Source organism: Ptychodera flava, chromosome 18 (assembly GCF_041260155.1).
Source record: "Ptychodera flava strain L36383 chromosome 18, AS_Pfla_20210202, whole genome shotgun sequence".
In the NCBI taxonomy this organism is placed as follows: Eukaryota; Metazoa; Hemichordata; class Enteropneusta; family Ptychoderidae; genus Ptychodera; species Ptychodera flava.
The window spans coordinates 16,462,754-16,482,086 of NC_091945.1; the positions used below are offsets into that span (position 1 = coordinate 16,462,754).

The 19,333-nt window shown below is 39.7% G+C and overlaps 1 protein-coding gene across 2 annotated transcripts; it reads left to right on the forward strand.

Moving 5' to 3' along the window:
* Positions 1 to 102: 102 nt before the first annotated feature.
* Positions 103 to 16,859, forward strand: LOC139116998 (macrophage mannose receptor 1-like). Of its 2 annotated transcripts, none has more exons than XM_070679792.1 (11): positions 103 to 611; positions 4,375 to 4,460; positions 6,085 to 6,324; positions 8,713 to 8,922; positions 9,400 to 9,627; positions 10,249 to 10,467; positions 11,040 to 11,063; positions 11,530 to 11,727; positions 12,648 to 12,878; positions 14,097 to 14,135; positions 14,466 to 16,859. In XM_070679792.1, exons 2-11 carry the CDS (start codon positions 4,406 to 4,408, stop codon positions 14,693 to 14,695), a joined length of 1,674 nt encoding a protein of 557 aa, XP_070535893.1. In that variant the 5' UTR covers positions 103 to 611; positions 4,375 to 4,405; the 3' UTR covers positions 14,696 to 16,859. The 2 variants fall into 2 exon arrangements, with proteins under 2 accessions (XP_070535893.1, XP_070535894.1); XM_070679793.1 differs by having other exon boundaries at positions 203 to 611; positions 4,375 to 4,666; positions 5,237 to 6,324; positions 14,466 to 16,855.
* The last annotated feature ends 2,474 nt before the right edge of the window (positions 16,860 to 19,333 follow it).

The following is a 19,333-nucleotide window of genomic DNA, read 5'->3' on the forward strand; positions in this document are numbered from 1 at the left end:
ATTGTTCGGCTTTGCTGAGAAGAGCACACACACGACACCCCCGCCAGTCCTCCTTCTCTGGTAATTTCTCCCGAGAAGTTTCTCTCGCTAAGTAAGTAAAATATAACAATGGTCCTTACATCATACACACAAGTATTTATCTAGCGTGGGAGTGTAAATACTTCACGCACGAAGCGGCCTTCCTATGCGTAGTTTTAGGGTCAGTATACATTTTCAAAATTTCAAGCACATAGCCGCCACTATTTTTCTTCTTCAAACTCTGAGAAATCACCGAACGACCTCTGGCTTTTCACGTCAAAAACCACGCCGTTCTGTCCCTTGTATGTAAACAGGCCATGCCCTTGATAATCGAATTCCAACAAGTGCTAGTCTGTGAATACCGTCAATCATTGGTTATAAAGTTAAACTTTAACTATGACATCACCGTATAAATATCTGCCGTGGCAGTAAGCAGCGGGTGGTCGTTGTTTGTTCATACCATAAATTTTGTACACCTACGCCGTTTTGCCGCTACTGGGGCGATAATTCTTATTTCATGTCACCAGTACAAGACGCAGGATACTTCAACTGACGAAATTACTGTACGATAAGGAATTAATTCATCCATAAAGGTATGTTTTAGTTTTTGAAATCGTCTGCACTTGTATTTCAGTGTTAATGAGTGCCCTCTTCTGTGTCACAAAACGGACTTTGGTCTTGTGTTGCCGCCTGCACTTCTCTCTATATTTGACTCAGGTTTTGGACAAAAGACTTCTCGTTTTAAGGTGTAAAGTGGAACCTTTATTCAACTTAAATACGGTTTGTTCCAGATTTTACAAAATATCTTGGTACCAAGCAGCAATTGTACCCGTTTCTATACCAAAAGACTCTACGCCATAACTTTTCACAGCGCCCCCAATGGCAATGATAGCGCAGGTTGTAATCACGCGCGAATATCGCCGTTAGCCGCTTCCCTATTTTTTCACAAATGAAACAAAAATACAACCTCTTTCTGAAACTTTGAAACTTCGTGTTTTTTCCTCATTTTGAACGTGAGGCTGAAAAGAATTTATTCGCCAAACTATTCTTTCGTTTGTCGTACCGACGTTCAAATCGACGGGATGGATAAGCATGAGGACCATAGCATGTGCAATTGAGAACATTGAATGTATTTTCAAATCTAAAACCGATAGGAAATATTTCTTCTGATGTAGTGTAATTGAATTTGTTGTAGTTTGGTTTGCAATGATCTCATCGAAAAGCTTAATTAAGGTACTACAGTTGTCAGGAGAAAATATTCCAGAATCAATTGATTAGTAAAATATTAGTGTGGTTACCTGTTCAACATCCGGAAATCGCTGAACTTACAAACGAACGGGTTCTAGATGAGAAACAAAGATTGGGCAAAATGTTTTACTGATTGTTTTGCTCACTTTCCAGATAAACACACTCAATAATGACCTTGATTATCTCACAAACATTTGTATTTCATCATTATTTACGGAACCAATTACAAAATCGTCTTTGTATAGGAGTCGATACTCCGTTATAAGACTTTAAAGTACATGGACTTATATGCGAGGAGCAGCGGTCTCGGCATGGCATGGCAAGCTCCCATCTTGTTGACCTTCAGTAAGCTTTCAGTACAAGGACATTACAAGGCCAGTTTGAAGCCTTGAGATAAAAAGAAAACGTTTCGTCATCGAATCATTATCAAAACAAATCATGGGAAAACTTAAACTAAATATGTAATGTACTCGATTCATTTGATTTATTTAATTTTATTTTCCGTGTTTCTACGGTTTAAATAATTCTCCCACCGTGTGTGTAACACCTATACAGACATGTAACCTCTGTATGCACATCCCTAGGGCTGTGGAGTTAAGGTTGAACGGAAACGCAAAGGACAGCAACACTTAGTGCGCCATGCAGTTAAATGTGATCAAAAAGGAAGACATTGTTGTGTGATGCTGTCGAAGACGAGGCAACTCATAGCTATTTTTCGGCACTGAATAACACTTTCGGAACCAATTAATGCAATTTAACGGTCTTCTTCAGAGACTAAGAACAAAGCAATGACATTTCAGAATTTTTTATTGTAAACTTCTCTGTTGTGTGTGAAAATGTACAGGCTGATCCGCGATTAACCGCACTTACAATGTATCGTGTAAGATCTTCAACTACCCACAATACAACATCATGTTGCCTGTACCCGCTTATAAAACAAAATGGCGACGAGTTGTTTCACCACTAGTTAATACACAACCGAGCGACCTGACACCTGTTGAACTGGAAGTCTTTGTGTCGTCCTCAGTGGCATGTGTCACTCATTTATTTGCGTTGGCGGGATTGCTGAGAAAGATAATGTCAGAATATGGTTAGGGAAATTTTGTACAAGAAAAAAATAAAATAGATTAGCGCCTATGAGAAAACGATTCTCAGTAAACGAAGTGAGAGGCAGCGCAATTCAGGTATGTCGTTAAAAAATTCAACGACTGAATTTTTATTGTGCCTTATTAATCTTTTTCATCAATTTACGTCACGGTCAGCAAACATGCGCTGACGTTCTGAACAGTGTCCATGTTTAGTAAAAACTTCTCCTTTTTTGTACCGCACAGGTATATAATAATGGACGGGAAATTTTAAACAGTTACGTGAAGCACAGTGCATAAGTCGCAGTTTCAATGTAACAGCGTCAGATTTTTAGGCAACATTCTTTTTCGTCATTCTAGTTAAGTGAGGAAATCCGACGGTTTTCTAGGTATGTGCTGGATTAGTTGCGTCCAAGGACGCTAATGAATGGAGAGCGTGAAATATTAATTTTGCGCCAATTTTAAGGGTTGTGACATACATATGAACCGTAGGACTAGGAAAAGACTCCATGGGCTAGTCACCATTTGCACCGAGCAAAACAAACAGTTCTTTTCAGTAAAAATGGCAAAATATTTAAAACTGCACCGTTCCATGGAGCCATACCACACATGATATGTTCGGCTATAGTTCTAAGAACATGCCTCAGTTTCTAAACCTATCTTCACCGGAGTCCATACGTTAATTGTGTAAAATATTCCAATACCATCATCGCCGAGGAGTTCAAACACTAGTTTGTTTGTCTTCCAAACAGGAAAACGATCCAATATTTCCATGTTTGGAATCAAACGCATCAACAGTCATATTCCTAGTCACTAGTCAGGCCTAATTAGCATGCGAAACTAACTATTTTTTTGACACACGTAATAACATTTTATCTCAACGATGTTTTCACGGATGCCTTTAGAGCGTCCAATTTTATCATCGAAAAAATATGGTTGTACGAAAAGCCATTCTAAAGAGCATTAAACGTTTTAATCATTCAAGGAAGGACTGCTTGTTCTAAGTCCAGAGTAAACAAGTAATTTGCAATTTAATATAAAAAATATTTACTACCCGAGTCTCAAAGACTTGACATTGCATTCATGAAAAACTTGATATGGCTGTATCGGACAGCAACGGTGGAATGTATTCAGCCTTTACAGATGAATAGTTTAGTTGGGCCCAGGGACCCATGCCCTAGAGATATCTAATTTATTGTTCACGACAAGCACATATTTACGACTGGTTTATCCCCAAAAATAATGTGACTTGATTATAAAGTACTCGTACACAGTTCCCTCATGGAAGGATTGTGGTTCGTTTGAGTGGTTTTAGTGTATCGTTCATATTCCCTTTCATTGTCTGTCGGTCAATGTCATCAGGGTTGTCGCAGAACCGCCTGAACTCAACGTGGTGGCGTATGTTTGTTTCTTCGGTGTCATGGTCTGCTGTCATCGATAACAAAGATGAGAAAACAACCAACCACCCTGACCTCATCAGTGCCTAATTTCTATCGATAAGCGTTCAAATCAGAGCGTTTGTCAAGTCACGCAAAAACAACTTGTTGCCCACCTTGACATAAAGGGGTTTGTCACGTTTACGACAAATGACGTTTCTCAATTTATTTCTCTAAAGGGAGAGGGGATTGCGAACATTTGAGGCGATGCTGAAGAACTTCTTTGAAAAGTTACCCTTCCAGAACTGTCGACAGCTACATGTGCCGTGTTGCTCTTAGCTCTGCATGGCAGTTATCGGCGTTATACGGCCTACCACCACATTGAGGCCGTATAACGCCGGTAACACACAGCCCTGCCATGCAGAGGTATGTTGCTCTTTGCTTTGCTTAATATGTAACAGTGAGGAGTCGGTCCGCTTCGAAAGTTGGCACTATTTTAAGATTAGAAGAAGAACTTTTTTCACAAACAGGACAAAAATAATACAAAATACACCAAAAGTTACACCAATGGATGGTTAAGAACAACGAATATTACGTCACTATTGAGAGTTACTGAATGCCTTAAATCATTTTTATTACATCCTTAGAGAAATAAATTCGTTTCTGAAGAGAAGAACCATGAAGACTCTCATAATAGGGCTGTCTTGTTGTCTAGTAGCGGCATTTGCAGCAGGTAGGTTGCTTTGCTTTGTTAATGATTAGCAGTATGTATGCGTTGTAACACACTGCTCATCATCACATTGATGGGGATATCTTATCTGTATGGTTCCGTCGTTGTTGGCGGATAATGTTCCACTTTTATCGCGCCTGCATGACACAGAGACACCTTTGGGATATTATTTGTCTCGTGTAGCGTTACATTTTAAAGGGCCATTATTTGTAACTTTTGACCATTTTTTACCTCGGAAAATTCCATGTTGGAGGCTCATATTTGTTGCAAAATGTTGTTTTACGAAGAAACAAACATGATTAGTGATGTTATAGCCACATAAAATTGCTAATTTTTGTTCAAACGTGTTGACGTCTGGCATGCTCAGCGTGCTGGGGAGAACGCAGATAATGTTGACGCCGCGATCACGCCAGATGTACAAGTTCACGTTTATTGCGGGATCAAAACAACATTGCGTCGTGGATTGCCAGACATCTGGCTACGCAACGTGCGCGGACAATGGACAACGACGTAAGTACCGGGCATAAGTAATGAATATTTATTTTGAAATCGCTGTAAATGGCTCGCGCAGGTGCAGAAGAATGCCTACGTTGCAATCCGCGTGTCAACAGAGTTTGTATTTCTGTCCGGACAAAAATTGAAAATTTCGTTGTAAAATCACATGTTATTTAGTTGTAGGGCACGTAATGTTTCCGAATGATATGCGATTCTGTTATTTGACAGGCTATTCAACATGAGTCAGTGATCATTTCAATCAAAACTAACGGAAAAATCGCCAGAAGATACAGCTAATGGAACTTTAACTATGAACAGTGACCTCTTGTGACCTCTCAGCCTGAAACATTATCATCTATGAACAACATTAATACTTCTAATAACACCGAGAAATTGTTACTAGGTGCTTAGAGTCACGGGTCTGCAGATGATAGGAAATCGGCGTCATCTGCGCTCATAATACAATAAGCTCTTCCATTTTCTTATGATTTTTGTTTCATCAAATGATCAGTAAACTGAATAGCTGTGATAGATTGAAAAAGAAAACTCATTGTATATGATGAGTACTGACACAGTGACAAAACGATTTCCAGTAACCGGACTAAATAAAACTTACCCAAGTTGATGCAATAAGTCAAGGGAAAGGTGCCTCTCTCATTTGACTAAGCTTATGGCAGTTCCATGCAAAACTAACAAAGAATGAATTCTGACTTTAAAAGCCGTCAAGCTGCCACCTGAGTCAAATGATCAACAAAAGGTCAGAGGTCAAAAAGTGAGTACCAAGAGAGCTAAGTCACGGCGACTACGCTTATTGGAAGGCAGTATGGCATAGAGTCAAACTTTTTCAGGTTTCAGTGGAGAAAATGACATGATAAACGACGACAAAATCCGAAAGAAAAGTAATGATTTTTCTTAAGGAGAATGGACAAAAGAAAGACCTGTCATTAACGGTGGATAGTACCATAAACATTGATATTCATTCATTCATTCATTAATTCATTCATATTTTGTCTGTATGTCTCTCCCTCCCTCCCTCCCTCCCTCCCACTCTCTCTCTCTCTCTCTCTCTCTCTGTCTCTCTCTGTCTCTCTCTCTCTCTCTCTCTCTCTCTCTCTGTCTGTCTGTCTCTCAGTAACCGTTGCTCCAACACCAGCGGCATCACCCGTGCCGCAGTCTACTCCTTGTATAGACGGCTGGACCCTGTTCAACGCATCATGTTACAAGTTCTTTGAGTACAGTTACGGGAAAAATCACACTTACGCAGAACTCACTTGTGATAAACAACACAAGGGATGGTGGATACATCTAGCCATCTTTGAAGACCCGAAGGAGTATGATTGGGCTTATTCATATCTTCAAACGCTTAATAATTGTAAGTAAATTGGATTTTTAGAGTTTTATTATACAGTAAGACTTATGGAGATCACCTTACGTTTATCTTACTCGTCTATAGGGATGTAAAGCCATACCACTACCAGAACTGTTCATTTTTGTCAGTATTTGTCTGGTGCCAGTTACCAATATTACAGCTGTGCTTGCTGCGGCGAACTAGTGGTTACTTTGCGCGTGCGCGACTGATTCGTCCCAGAAAAGAGACAAAATAAATATATCTCTGAGTAACGATTTCAAAAAGTTGAACTTATGGAATATTGCAGCCATTGCAACTGACTACCTGACCGCTACATCGTTCCGCGGGCCTGATAGATATAGATCATCAGCTTTTGTAGATGGATACATGAATCTACAGGCTGGTCATAAGAAAGAAGGCAAATGTAAAATGACAAGTCATCGTTGATGACACAGTCCCCGCTTGTCCATTTTGTTATAATCTTTGGTGTCTAGGTAGCTGTGGTCTAGGTAGCTGTGGAATGACATTGATGCAACGGGCGCATCAGGCCTGTGACTTGCATAATAAAGTAATCTGAGGAACGTTCAATAAATGACTCATCTCTGCCGGTAATGACCACTGAAGGAACTTTTGATTACATCACACATAACGATGCCCTCACTGCCTCTAGTGTCATGACGGCACATACATGTACTATACACATGGTTTGGTGGAATTTTCGAATCAGAAAAATTAGTAGACATGCATATGTATGCCATAGTACTTTATCTTTGTACCAAGTCTCAACAACATTGGTTAAGGAATATTTGCATATGATTAAGCCTCAAAGACATGAAAAAATCCAAAAATGACCATCTGGCAGCGATATCGGAAAAAAATGACAATCTGGCAGCCATATTGGAACATGTCACGAAGTAACTTGACATGTATATGTATACCATAGTGCTTGATCTTTGTGCCAAGTTTGGACAAAATGAGTGTAATGACCTTTGAATTACGCTTCAATGCCATGCAAAATTCCAACAAAATGGCAGTTCTGCAGCCATATTGGATCCTATCGCAAGGTTAATTGATACATGCATATGTATGCCATAGTGCTTTGCCTTTGTGCCAAGTTTGAACACAATCGGTTCAAGGATGTTTGAGTAATGGTTCAAAGACATGAAAAAATCGCAACAAAATGGCCGCCTGTCGGCCATATTGGATCATATCACAAAATAAATTGGTGTTCATATGAAGGGCATAATGTTTTGCTTTTATGCCAAATTTGAACACAATCGGTTCAAGGATGTCCGAGTTATGGTCCATAGACATGAAAAATCGCAACAAAATGGCCGCCTCACGCCCATATTGGATAGTATCGCAATATAATTCGACATGCGTTTGTAGGCCATAGTGTTATGCCTTTGTGCCAAGTTTGAACAGAATCGGTTCAAGGATGTTTGAGTTATGGTTCAAACACACGAAAAATAGCAAACAAAATGGCCGCCTTGCGGCCATATTGGATTGTATCGCAAAATAATTTGACATGCACATGTAGGCCATAGTGTTATGCCTTTGTGCCAAGTTTGAAGAGAATAGGTTCAAGGATGTCTGAGTTATGGTCTAAAGACATGAAAAAATCGCAACAAAATGGCCGCCTCACGCCCATATTGGATCGTATCGCAATATAATTTGTCATGCATATATAGGCCATAGTGTTATGCCTTTGTGCCAGGTTTGAACAGAATCTGTTCAAGGATGTCTGAGTTATGGTCCAAAGACATGAAAAATCGCAACAAAATGGCCGCCTCGCGCCCATATTGGATCGTATCGCAAAATAATTTGACATGGATATAAAAGCCATAGTGTTATGCCTTTGTGCCAAGTTTGAACAGAATCTGTTCAAGGATGTCTGAGTTATGGTCCAAAGACATGAAAAATCGCAACAAAATGGCCGCCTCGCGGCCATATTGGATCGTATCACAAAATAAATCAACGTGCATCTGTAGGTCATAGTGCTATGCCTTTGTGCCAAGTTTGAACGAAATTCGTTTAGCAGTGTCTGAGAAACTGTTGATGACGGACGGACGGACGGACGGACGGACGGACGCACAGACGGGACCCAATCTATAAGTCCCGCCGGACTTCGTCCGCGGGGACTAAAAAACGATATCACAGAAAAAAATCACCGACAGGGAAAATATAAGAAGGCAATCCTTACGGTTTAAAATCACACGTTTTCGGGTGTTAGCAACTGGCATGGTTGTAAGATGTAAGGTTGTCTTCTGCAAGCAGTTATGGTCAGCAAGAATGACTTCAATGCGGACAGGATTTAGCATTGTTGAAAAACAAGGATGTTCAGTAAATGAAGTGAGAAAAAAATTGTATACTCGGTACGAATGATTGTTATGTTTCTTTATTTCTTTCAAGTCAAGAAAGACATGGGTACTTGGATTGGAATAACAAAAGATACTAATAAAAAATGGAAGTGGGCGAATGGTGCGAACATGACGTACGGATGGGCAGAGAACCAACCTACCGGCAATGGTGTTTGTGGGTGTATCAGAAGAGACACCGGCGGTTATAATGACTACAACTGTTCAGCTGTCCGCCAGTTCTTCTGTGAATACGAACTGAGTAGTAGGTGTCCCAATTTACGAAATCAAATTGATTTTTTTGACGGACTAGTCATGGTAACTAAGAGATAGAAGAGAAATATCAGTGGTGTTTCAAAGACTCAAGTGTCTAAATTTACAATTTTTTTTATTATAGTAATGTTTTGCGCTCTATTTTGATCGAAGCCATATAACACGCACCGGCAAGTGTGGAAAATGTTTGTGTGCACTACAGGAATGCTGTTTTAGCACGTTATTAGCTTATCATAACCTGCTTAGAATCATTTACGATGTAAGCCGGTGAAATGATTGAATTATGATAAACAAACAAACAAACAAACAAACAAACAAACAAACAAACAAACAAACAAACAAACCAATAATTGAAACAAATTGTTGTGCCTCATTTCTTCGAAAGTTACATATACTAGTAATGTCTCTAGCGTCTGACTTTTTCGTGGAAACCATGTGTGTGAATTGGCGGTTATTAATTCGTCCACAGATCTGCCAATCAAAGCTACCAAACTGCCGTCTCCATGCCCACCAGGATGGGACTACTACGATTTCTCGTGCTACAAGTTTGTGGACCATGAGCAAGGTCAAATGTACTCGCAAGCCCAAGCGGCGTGTAGCACCCTCAAAGTCGGCGATAAGACAGCTCACCTCGCCAACATCCAGACGTCGGATGAATACTACTATGCCTATTCGTATTTCGAGACACTCGACAAGTGTAAGTAGGCCTACTCATCAACATTTGTACGAGAATATACCACCGTCACCACAGTCCCTCGTGGGCTATTCAGCTCTGGGACTATTCGCCCCATAGACGAGTGTAGCGAGTTTCTCGCTTATGTACATTTGTCTATGGGGCGAATAGTCCCAGAGCTGAATAGCCCACGAGGGACTGTGCCGTCACCATACTGACCGAGCCCACACCCAAAATTTTATTTGTCGTAAAACTTCAAAACCTGTACAACTGACTGTCTGCAGATACTCTATGTAACGTGCGAGAATGCAGGCGGGATGTTGGCATTTGAATTTCAAACGTGTAGAAGCTTACATTGAAATAATTTGTTTAACAGCTTGGCCATTTGGACTTCCATAAAGATACAGTAAGTCCTCTTTTGTTGACGTGCACAAGTGTGATGCTTACACAATTCGATTGCTTTAGTTTGCCATACATGCTTATAACGTTGGGTTATCTGATTTCAGGAGTGGTGAAGTTTAGATATTCCTGTCAGCTATCAACAGTATGTATGAAATGCGTAAGGCATGTTTTTGCTAATATTTAATACTGGAAATTTTCCAGTTTTAATTTGTTCATCCGCATGTCCTGTGTTGTATTTCGTAGTCCACGTCGAGATCGGTGTGTGGGTCGGTCTACGGCTTGCAGACGAACACTGGGTCTGGGGAGACGGTACGAAAATGACTGCAGACACTGTCAGACTGTGGGCGCCAGACGAACCATCGGATCACGGACCTTGCGGAAGTATACATAAAGAAACTGGTGGCTTCAGTGCTGCGGCTTGCGATCACGTGAAGCAGTATCTATGTGAGGCTGAACTTGACCGTAAGTTACACCGACGTTTCACGTCCTAGTTCGGGATAGGGATTCATCAAAACTTCGTCAAAATCCTGATTAGAGGATATACTGTTGATTTGCACTGAGCATATCAAATATGAACGGCAATTCAGTAACCTGCTCGGGAGATTTTCTGCCATGATCCAAAAAAGCTAAAATCCTGATTTATAAGATGTTTTTGATTTGCACTGAGCGCATCAATCATGAATAAACTGAGAGATGACAATTAAGTAATCTTGCGAGAAGATTGTCGGAAAAAATTTGCAAAAATTACATGTAAATCCATGTGCATTTAGTTGCTCAACGTGGTAATAGACCTATTATAAATTTCTTTCTTTAGGTAGTTCATTTTTGAAATAACGCAATATCTGGGAAACTGTCTTGGCATTTCTTTTCATATCGAGAGATAAAAGTACACAATTGTCGATGTTATTGGAATATTTTCGACAAAAATCGATTGAACATGTTTACTGTCGAACCATAGACTCTTACATAAGACAAACCATGGCTAAAATGACTAAAATCTTGATAATCTTGACATTCCTCCTTTCCTTTTTCAGGACCAGAGACACCAAAACCAACTTGTAAGTGTGCTTATAGTTACACTTTTTTCATAATTCACTTCGTCTGGGATATTCAGGTCGATTTTATTTTGTTTCGCCGTTTTCAATTTCGATCACGGTTTGGACAAAGCTGAACCGGCATCCATGACTTCAATATCCACTGAACGAACGATACAGGGTCAAATGAAAGAAGGGTTTCAAATTTGCATGTGTAGTCTTGATATGGTGTCCAATCTGTGCCAAAATTACTTCTTTCTATTTTATTATTCTGAATTAAAGTCTTTACAATTCAACCTTACTCAACCTTTCATAGAAAGCCGGGTTGTAAAATTGAATTATAGAAATTCGAGAGAAAGGTCGAGAAGTAAAAATTGAATTCAGAAATGTAAATTACATGTAGAAACGTGGGATTTGACACCGTTTACATAATCGACATATTTGTTGATAATTAAATTCATTGTGTCCCTTGTATTGGATATTTTTGCAGCTCGTAAGCCTTGCAAGACCGGCTGGGTGCACCGTGATGCGTCTTGCTATTCATTCCACGGCAAGGAAGAGGTGCTGCCACGCGATAAAGCAGCGGCCAACTGCTCAGCTCGTCACGAAGGAGCGACACTAGTCAATTTAGAAACTACGTCGGAATATGAGTGGATCCAGGAAGAAATAGCATACAGAGGTGGCGAATGTAAGTCCTGACTTATACTGTCATGTAGGTCCCTGCCCAACTCTCAGTCTTCTCTCTCTGCGTTCAGGACCCGAAGCAATACCTTTTGATGATTTTTCCCCCACATTTTTTTTGTTTTGTATGTCAATTTCAAGTTCTTGTCCTACTCTAGAATGCTTGCTGAAAAACCAACTATTTGGTCTGTCAACACTCCGACTATACATGTAAAATGCACTGTTACCTGCTAACATATGAATTCTAGTTCGAACCAGAATTCGCTCTTCAACCATACAATGCAATCTGCGCATGCACAGGCTGACTTGACGAGCTCAACACTGTGTATATCAACATGATTTTTGGACTTGAACAAGAAAATGTGGTTGACATTAAGCACAAAAATGGTGAAAAAATCACCCAAAGTTACAGCTACGTCCCTTTTCAACCTACTTTTCGTGGGAGATTCATAAGAATAGACGCACCAGACACGATGTGATTCTTTTCACACAAATTCATTTCTCTCTGTAAGCGCTAATGTATGGGGCTCACCCTTAAACCGTATAGTTTCATATTAAACGATCCTAACACACGGAAAAGGTTTACAAACGGTGGCAGGACTTTAACCACATCTCAGATTCTGTGCGGCGCATGCGTGCCCCTGCACGCCTCCTCCTGTATGAAAATTGCCGACTACACATCCTTGCGGGTTGTGTCGAGCAGATGTTTACTTATTTTCAATTTTATACCGACGCTAGCAACATCAAATAAGCGAAATAAAACCATGATAACTAATTTGGATCCCCAGGTGTCAAAGGTTAAACGACTTTCTATAATAATAGCGCCCTCTATGATAACCATATAGAAACTATTAACAACAACGATGATCATAATGGTGACAATGATGATGATGACGATAACCATTGCTATTATAATGTCTTGTCCAGTTGATAACAAAAAGTACGGCACTTGGGTCGGTCTGATGAGAAGCAGTGACGACAAGGATGTGTGGGAGTGGTCCAACGGACAGCCACTGACTTATGACAACAAATGGGCCAAAGATAATCCCAGCAGTGAGACCGATATGTGCGTCACCATGCGTCGGGAAAGTTCCGGTTTGAACGACCATGGATGTGATCACGCTGAGCAGTTCATATGTGAATACGAAGACGAAGGATGTAAGTTACTCTTATAGATAAATATTTTGTGATCCTCCGATCTGCGACCTTTCAATCCAATCTGCACACTTCTTATATTTCTTTCGACTTAAGTTGTGTCTTTGAGGGACAATAGCAGTAATTGTTGATAACATGTGCATTATTTTGTCCTATAAAAATGCATTTTCTTTAATATTTTGTTTCCTGTAAGGTATTTCGGAATACTAAATGTTAGCCTTGCAAACATGATCCATTGTGTACGGAGTACTACATTTAGTTGTTGACCAATGGATTTTGATCCGGACTTAAAATCAGTTGTTCACACTGACATTGAACCATTGTGACCACACAAATTTTTAGACAAATATATGATTTTGGATTGTTAAAAAAATGTATTTTAAGGATAGAATGAATGTTATGATATGGGCCTTCAAGATTATACGTCATCATAGACATTTCGTTTGTTTGTCTGTTTACGTGTTTACGAGTGACGTAACGGGGACAAATTACGTATCGATTCAAGCCTGCACGAACCTGAACTTGTATAACATTGACAGTAATCGCGCTGTGGCTAACACTCGCGTGAGACAGAAGTCTTGGACATGAACAAACTTACACACTCTGCGATCACAGAGTGATCGAAAATCGAAAATTTGGTCCCACTCTATAATGTGATGGCGGCGGCCATTTTGACTTTAATGTGTCTGTAAATATTCAGTAATTTGTTTCTATGGTACTAAATTTCGCAGGGTGACCTCTTCGTTTTATTCTCACGGAACGTTTGAGGAAAAGTTAGTCTTTCAATTCCGAGGGGGCGATACTCTCTGGCAATGGCCAAATCTTCGCTTTAATGGTAAAATGCGCCCTGGGGACAGATATTCTCACCTGACATTCAATTTTTTACAATTTCTAATCTACCACTTGGGGTCATTTTAAAGCTCTTGGAGTAAGAAACATGTTTGCCATCTCATTTTTCCGAAATTGGAAAATTTTATTTTTCACAATCGAGTTCACATAGAGATGGCAGCAATTTTGAATTTCAAATGTCAGTAAATGTTAGGTGATTTGTTTCTCGAGAATCAAAATTTGCACAATGAACCCTGATTTTTATTCTTGATTTGACGAGAGAAAGTTTGAAAGTTTCATTGAGGAAAGTTTGAGCGGCCAAGTTTAAGTCTTTCACTTTCGAAGCGCATACACCTAAGTGAATACATTAATGGTACTCTTCTTTATTCACAGTTGGTGAACAAGTAAACGAATCGTCAGTTCACAAAGACAGTAAGTATTAAATAAGAAATTATTCAAAGTTCTCGCGACCTTTTCAAATTTAAAAACCAGAAGAGATACCGTACGATATAAAGGCCAACTGAGCTCTTATGACTACAAGATTGCCTTCAGATTGCGGTATCGATGAATTTATTTTGCAACTTTTACATCATTCAAAAAGTGATAAAATGTTAAAATTATACATCGCATCAAAGGCGATTGCGACGGATGTTGTAAACTGTGTAATGAACACACATCAGGTGTAGATCAAGTCATATTTGTGCCATGATTGTGTACTTTTATCTGAAACTACATTTTTTTATTCTCTTTCTTTCTTCTCAGTCGTTATTCTCGGTGTCATTGTCATCGTCGCCGTTATCATCATCGCCGTGGCCTTCGCCATCCGAGGATATCGGAAATATTGCATCAAGAACAGGGGAGTGACGGTGAAGTACTCGGACATGCGCACAAACCAGCCCGAGGCCTACACTGACGTGAGAATAACCGAGAATCCTCGAGAATATCGTGATGACACCACTGCGGTGTATCGTGACCAGCCAGAAACGTTTTAGAAAAACTGTGCGTTACAACAAGGAAAAAATGAGCAGTCAAGCCCTGAAAGACACAAAAACACTAGGGTGAAAGTCATAGATACACACTGATTGGTTCATGTTTCTATAAACGCTTGCTGCCCCAGTACTGCTTTTCACATTGGTTAATGTAACTCTACAATCACACGATCCGATTTTGTCACTAAATCATCTCAACGATGACATAATCCCATGAGATTTTTAAATATTTGTAAATGGTGGAATTTTGTTGATCTTTTGAATTTTTTAAGGGACGTGAATTACAAAGGCGGGCCTATTCTAGGATGAACCTGATGGGGGTCCCATTTTTTATCAACGGTTTAAAGGAGCAAAAAGTTATATATGACTTTTAACATGTGAATTTTCTTCATAACATATTGACTGTTTCTGTGGAGAATGTAAAGATCTTCACTAGTAGGAGAGTGAGTGAAGATGCTGAAAATATGATCTCGGTGAAGACGTCGGGGAGATGCAGTTCAATCGAACGAGCTTATCAGGTGTCGTAGGCTCAATTTAAATTAGAGGGACTATGATTAAAGCATTTACTTCAGGAACGAAAGAAACCGAAAGACAAACCACTCCTTCTGTCAACCAATGAGTTTTTCAATGTGCCAATTTACGTTAAAATATAACTACTTTCTGTGAAACACTTCAATTTCATTCGAAGAAAACGAAACAATGTAGTTCGAATATATTGCCTGATCTCCCTTCTGTGTAATACTAAGAATATTAACTTTGAGATACAGACACCCTGAGTGATCACATAGGCCGATTACAGAACTCATCCTTCTCACCGCGGCGACATCATCTACCTATGTCTCTGACCAATAATTAAGAATATTATTTTATAGAATCTTGACAAGAAATGGAAGGTGTATTTTATGGGCTGTTTAGCCAAGAATTTATTACGATACTATCATGTTTTCTAAAACGACAACCGTCAAAATTTTTCTTCTCGTTTCATGGGTGTTGATTTTTGTCGAAAGTTTAATCCTTTCACAACAATGGTTTGGCCTAACCCTATTGTTATCAACGGTGACTGTGGACCTTATTACATAGAATGGGGTGGTTAGATTAATGTTCACACTCTTTCCTCCGTATCATCAAAGTAAACAATATTCTTGTGAAGACAAGCGTCTGATAATTAAATACAGACAAACAAGATTTATTAATTGCTAAAATAGTAATAACCTTTATCGATGTTTTAAAATTTCATGTAAAAGTACATTAATGCAAAGAATGAAGATTACTTAGAGTGTCACTGGTTCGTCCACCTGTTAATAGTTCATAGCATCAATCACTCGTCATTCACTAATTTCTGTTTCTTGTTTTGCGCGGCAGTTTATCAAACTTCTCTTCTCTTTCTTAAAATTCGTCAGTTTTTTCATTTTTTTCCTCATCTCACACCTCAATCGAGATAAGAGGCATTGTTCATATCTTCTTTGTTTTAACACGTGGTGAATAATGTTTAGAGCTAAAGAGCAATTTATGGTTTCAGTGGCAAGGTGGACGAGTAGCATTCGAAAAAAGCACATGATCCGCTGTAAGACAATTCCAAAAGTGGATCAACTCTTCGAAATATATTTGATTGACTACTTCATCACTTCCTATATCTTGTTTGATAGGCTGTGCGTATTTCCTTCTACAAACTGAGACTGTCTGAGATTGACAGCTTTATTTCTGTATTTTATGAACTTAGATATTACCAGAATCATATAAGCATTTTGTAAGCATATAATGATAGTGAATTTATTCGAGTAGTCATTTCCGAATATGTTAGTTTTGTGACCAGATTAAAAGGTTACAAGTATAGGCTGGTGTACCGCAGCAGGACTAGAAAGTAGTCGCACGCCGGATGCTTTGAGCTCAGCGTAGTGACTAAAACACAGTAACATAGAAATTAGATATCTAGGGGACGTTAGAATTCAGCAATCTTTAAGATACTCATTTGAAGAGAAAAAATATATACTTCTAGTGCTTGTCCAAATTTTGTGCGTTGTGGTTCATTTAATGTGTTTGGTTAGTGTGTTTATTGTCAACAACGACTGTGCCATCATGCTAAGACTTGAGACTTTCAGAGTTTTACGAAAATACTTTGTGTATGCTTACATTTGATATTATTAAAATGTTAAATATCTGTTTATTCTCATGGTGTGGCTTTCCTTTGTGATACAGAAAATGAACACACATAAACTCATGATGAAAATGTACAACGTCTCACCTCTTGTATCAGTTTTAGAGATAAAAAATGAAACTTTCATTAAAAGACATTGCAGTTCGGTGATGACAAGGGCATTTCTGCAGAACAAACTTTACTTTCAGTGTTACTATAAGTCCTTGCAGTGGATGTAGACCGCCCCCGGACCCCCCACTGCTTGGCTATTCTCGGGGTCACGCTGTGGTTACCCGATCTGCATTTTGCCAATGCATTAGTATATTGCAGTAATTTAGAAAACACCTCACAATCAACGTGGTAGTCTGCTGAAGTTTATATCTTCAGTTTACTGTTTTTCATACTTACATACCCACAGACTCGGGGCAAGCACACAATGCACGCAAAGTCGTAAAATATGCTTATCCCCATCCTTGTTCTTTCGTTTAATTTTGGATCGATATTACCATTTGTATTAAACAAAGACAGGTCTGGCGAGATACATCGTCCGCTTGCACGGGTCCGTTACTTCCAAGCATCCAAGAACGGACAAGAGACCTTGGCAAACGAAGATTGGCGAGATAGTGAAATGACCAAGACGCTTATTGATTCCTCGCAAGACGTTTAATTAAGCCGTATTCGAATGTTTAGCAAGAGAAATTCTATCGTTACCTGTGGATAATTGTACACCTACGCATGGCAAACGAAGCCGATCGAGTTTGACATCAAACCCCCTCCCCTCCTCTCCCCTCCCCCAAATGAAAGTTTTGCGGGAAATCATAAATTGTATTCTGGCCCTCAGCCAAACGCAATAAATTGCACAAACAGGTTGTCAGAAAAATGAAAATGCAGACATGAAGTTGAACCCGGGAGTTGAACACACGTTTCTTAAAAAAAAAACTGAATGACTATTGGTTATCACGCAAACACGTGGTTTCCGGTTCCAGGGTGTGATCATCATGATCATATGACGTTAGTGACTGGTGCATCAAACTATCCGAGTATTGACCGTTGTCACCGATTTTTCTTCCGATTTATAGCGCAAGTTTGGAACTCTATCTTGGACTTGCTTCTGGAGATCCTGTGCAATACACTTCGCGCAAGAATGGGCCCCTTGACACCGTTCAACGGTGAAACCGCAGATGCACCCACAGAGGTTGGGGAGTCTTGAAACGGTAAATGGAAGTTCCGTACGGCTTTTTTTAGCGTGCGCAAAATTCTATTGTTCTCGATGGTAGATGTAATATATTAGTGAACTTGCACAGAATAAGCAGAACAGAACACCCCTAAACGTAAGGAGTTCTGTTTTTCACTCGCGTTGTAATTATCCACGTCCAAGGATTATCTTCAATACTTTGGTTTTGCATATCAATTGCAAGTTCTTTTTCTACTCCCCAAAGCATGTTGAAATACCAACTACATGTCTTTAGCTTGTCAACCCAGCGTCTGCATGTGTAAAGTTTTTTTTTGTGTTTTTGTTTTCGTTTCAATTCTATTCCGGACACGAATTCACTTGTCAACAATAACAAAGCAGTCTACACATGTACAGGCTGAGTTGACAAGCTGAATACTGGGTATCTCAGTATTCAGCTTGTCAACAATAACAATGCAGTCTACACATGTACAGGCTGAGTTGACAAGCTGAATACTGGGTATCTCAGTATTCAGCTTGTCAACAATAACAATGCAGTCTACACATGTACAGGCTGAGTTGACAAGCTGAATACTGGGTATCTCAGTATTCAGCTTGTCAACAATAAAAATGCAGTCTACACAATGTGTACAGGCTGAGTTGACAAGCTGAATATTATGCATGCTTTGGGGAGTAGTACAAATTGTAGTTGATATTACAGAAACTGTAGTGAAGAAACCATCAAAATTTCCTCCTACCGGTCCTTCAACTCATCCAACTTGATGTCGAGTGCTGACGAACAACGCTGAAAAATGTACGAGCAGACCTGAATAACTTACATGTAGATTACATCTTCCTCACGGTAGAAATCAGTGCTTGTCTGAGGGAGACTTTAATGACACACCCCATTACCTAATATTGAATTGCACCACAACTTAACATTGGCCCATTATTCTCCAGTCTTGCAAATCCACGCATACTGTCATGCTGAGAATGTCTGTTTTCAGGTTTCTGTCAAGAAGGACGTGTGAAGCTTAAGTTTCAATCATAGCGGCTGCACAAAATGTTTATCCCCAGGGGCAGGGGCGGGGATAGGGGTGTCTTCGGCTCAACACAGGGTTCTTCTTGCTATAGTTTATTATAGAAATAGTGGGCGACGCGCTGACCATTAACGTTTATTTGTGGGCAAGGGCGAGAGGAAAGCCAAAAATTAACGGGCGAGGCTTGCCGAGCCCGTTAATTTGGCTTTTCTCGAGCCCGCGCCCACAAATAAACGTAAATGGTCAGAGCGGAGATTGTTATTTCCATTATTATCAGCGAACCCAAGAAAACCCTC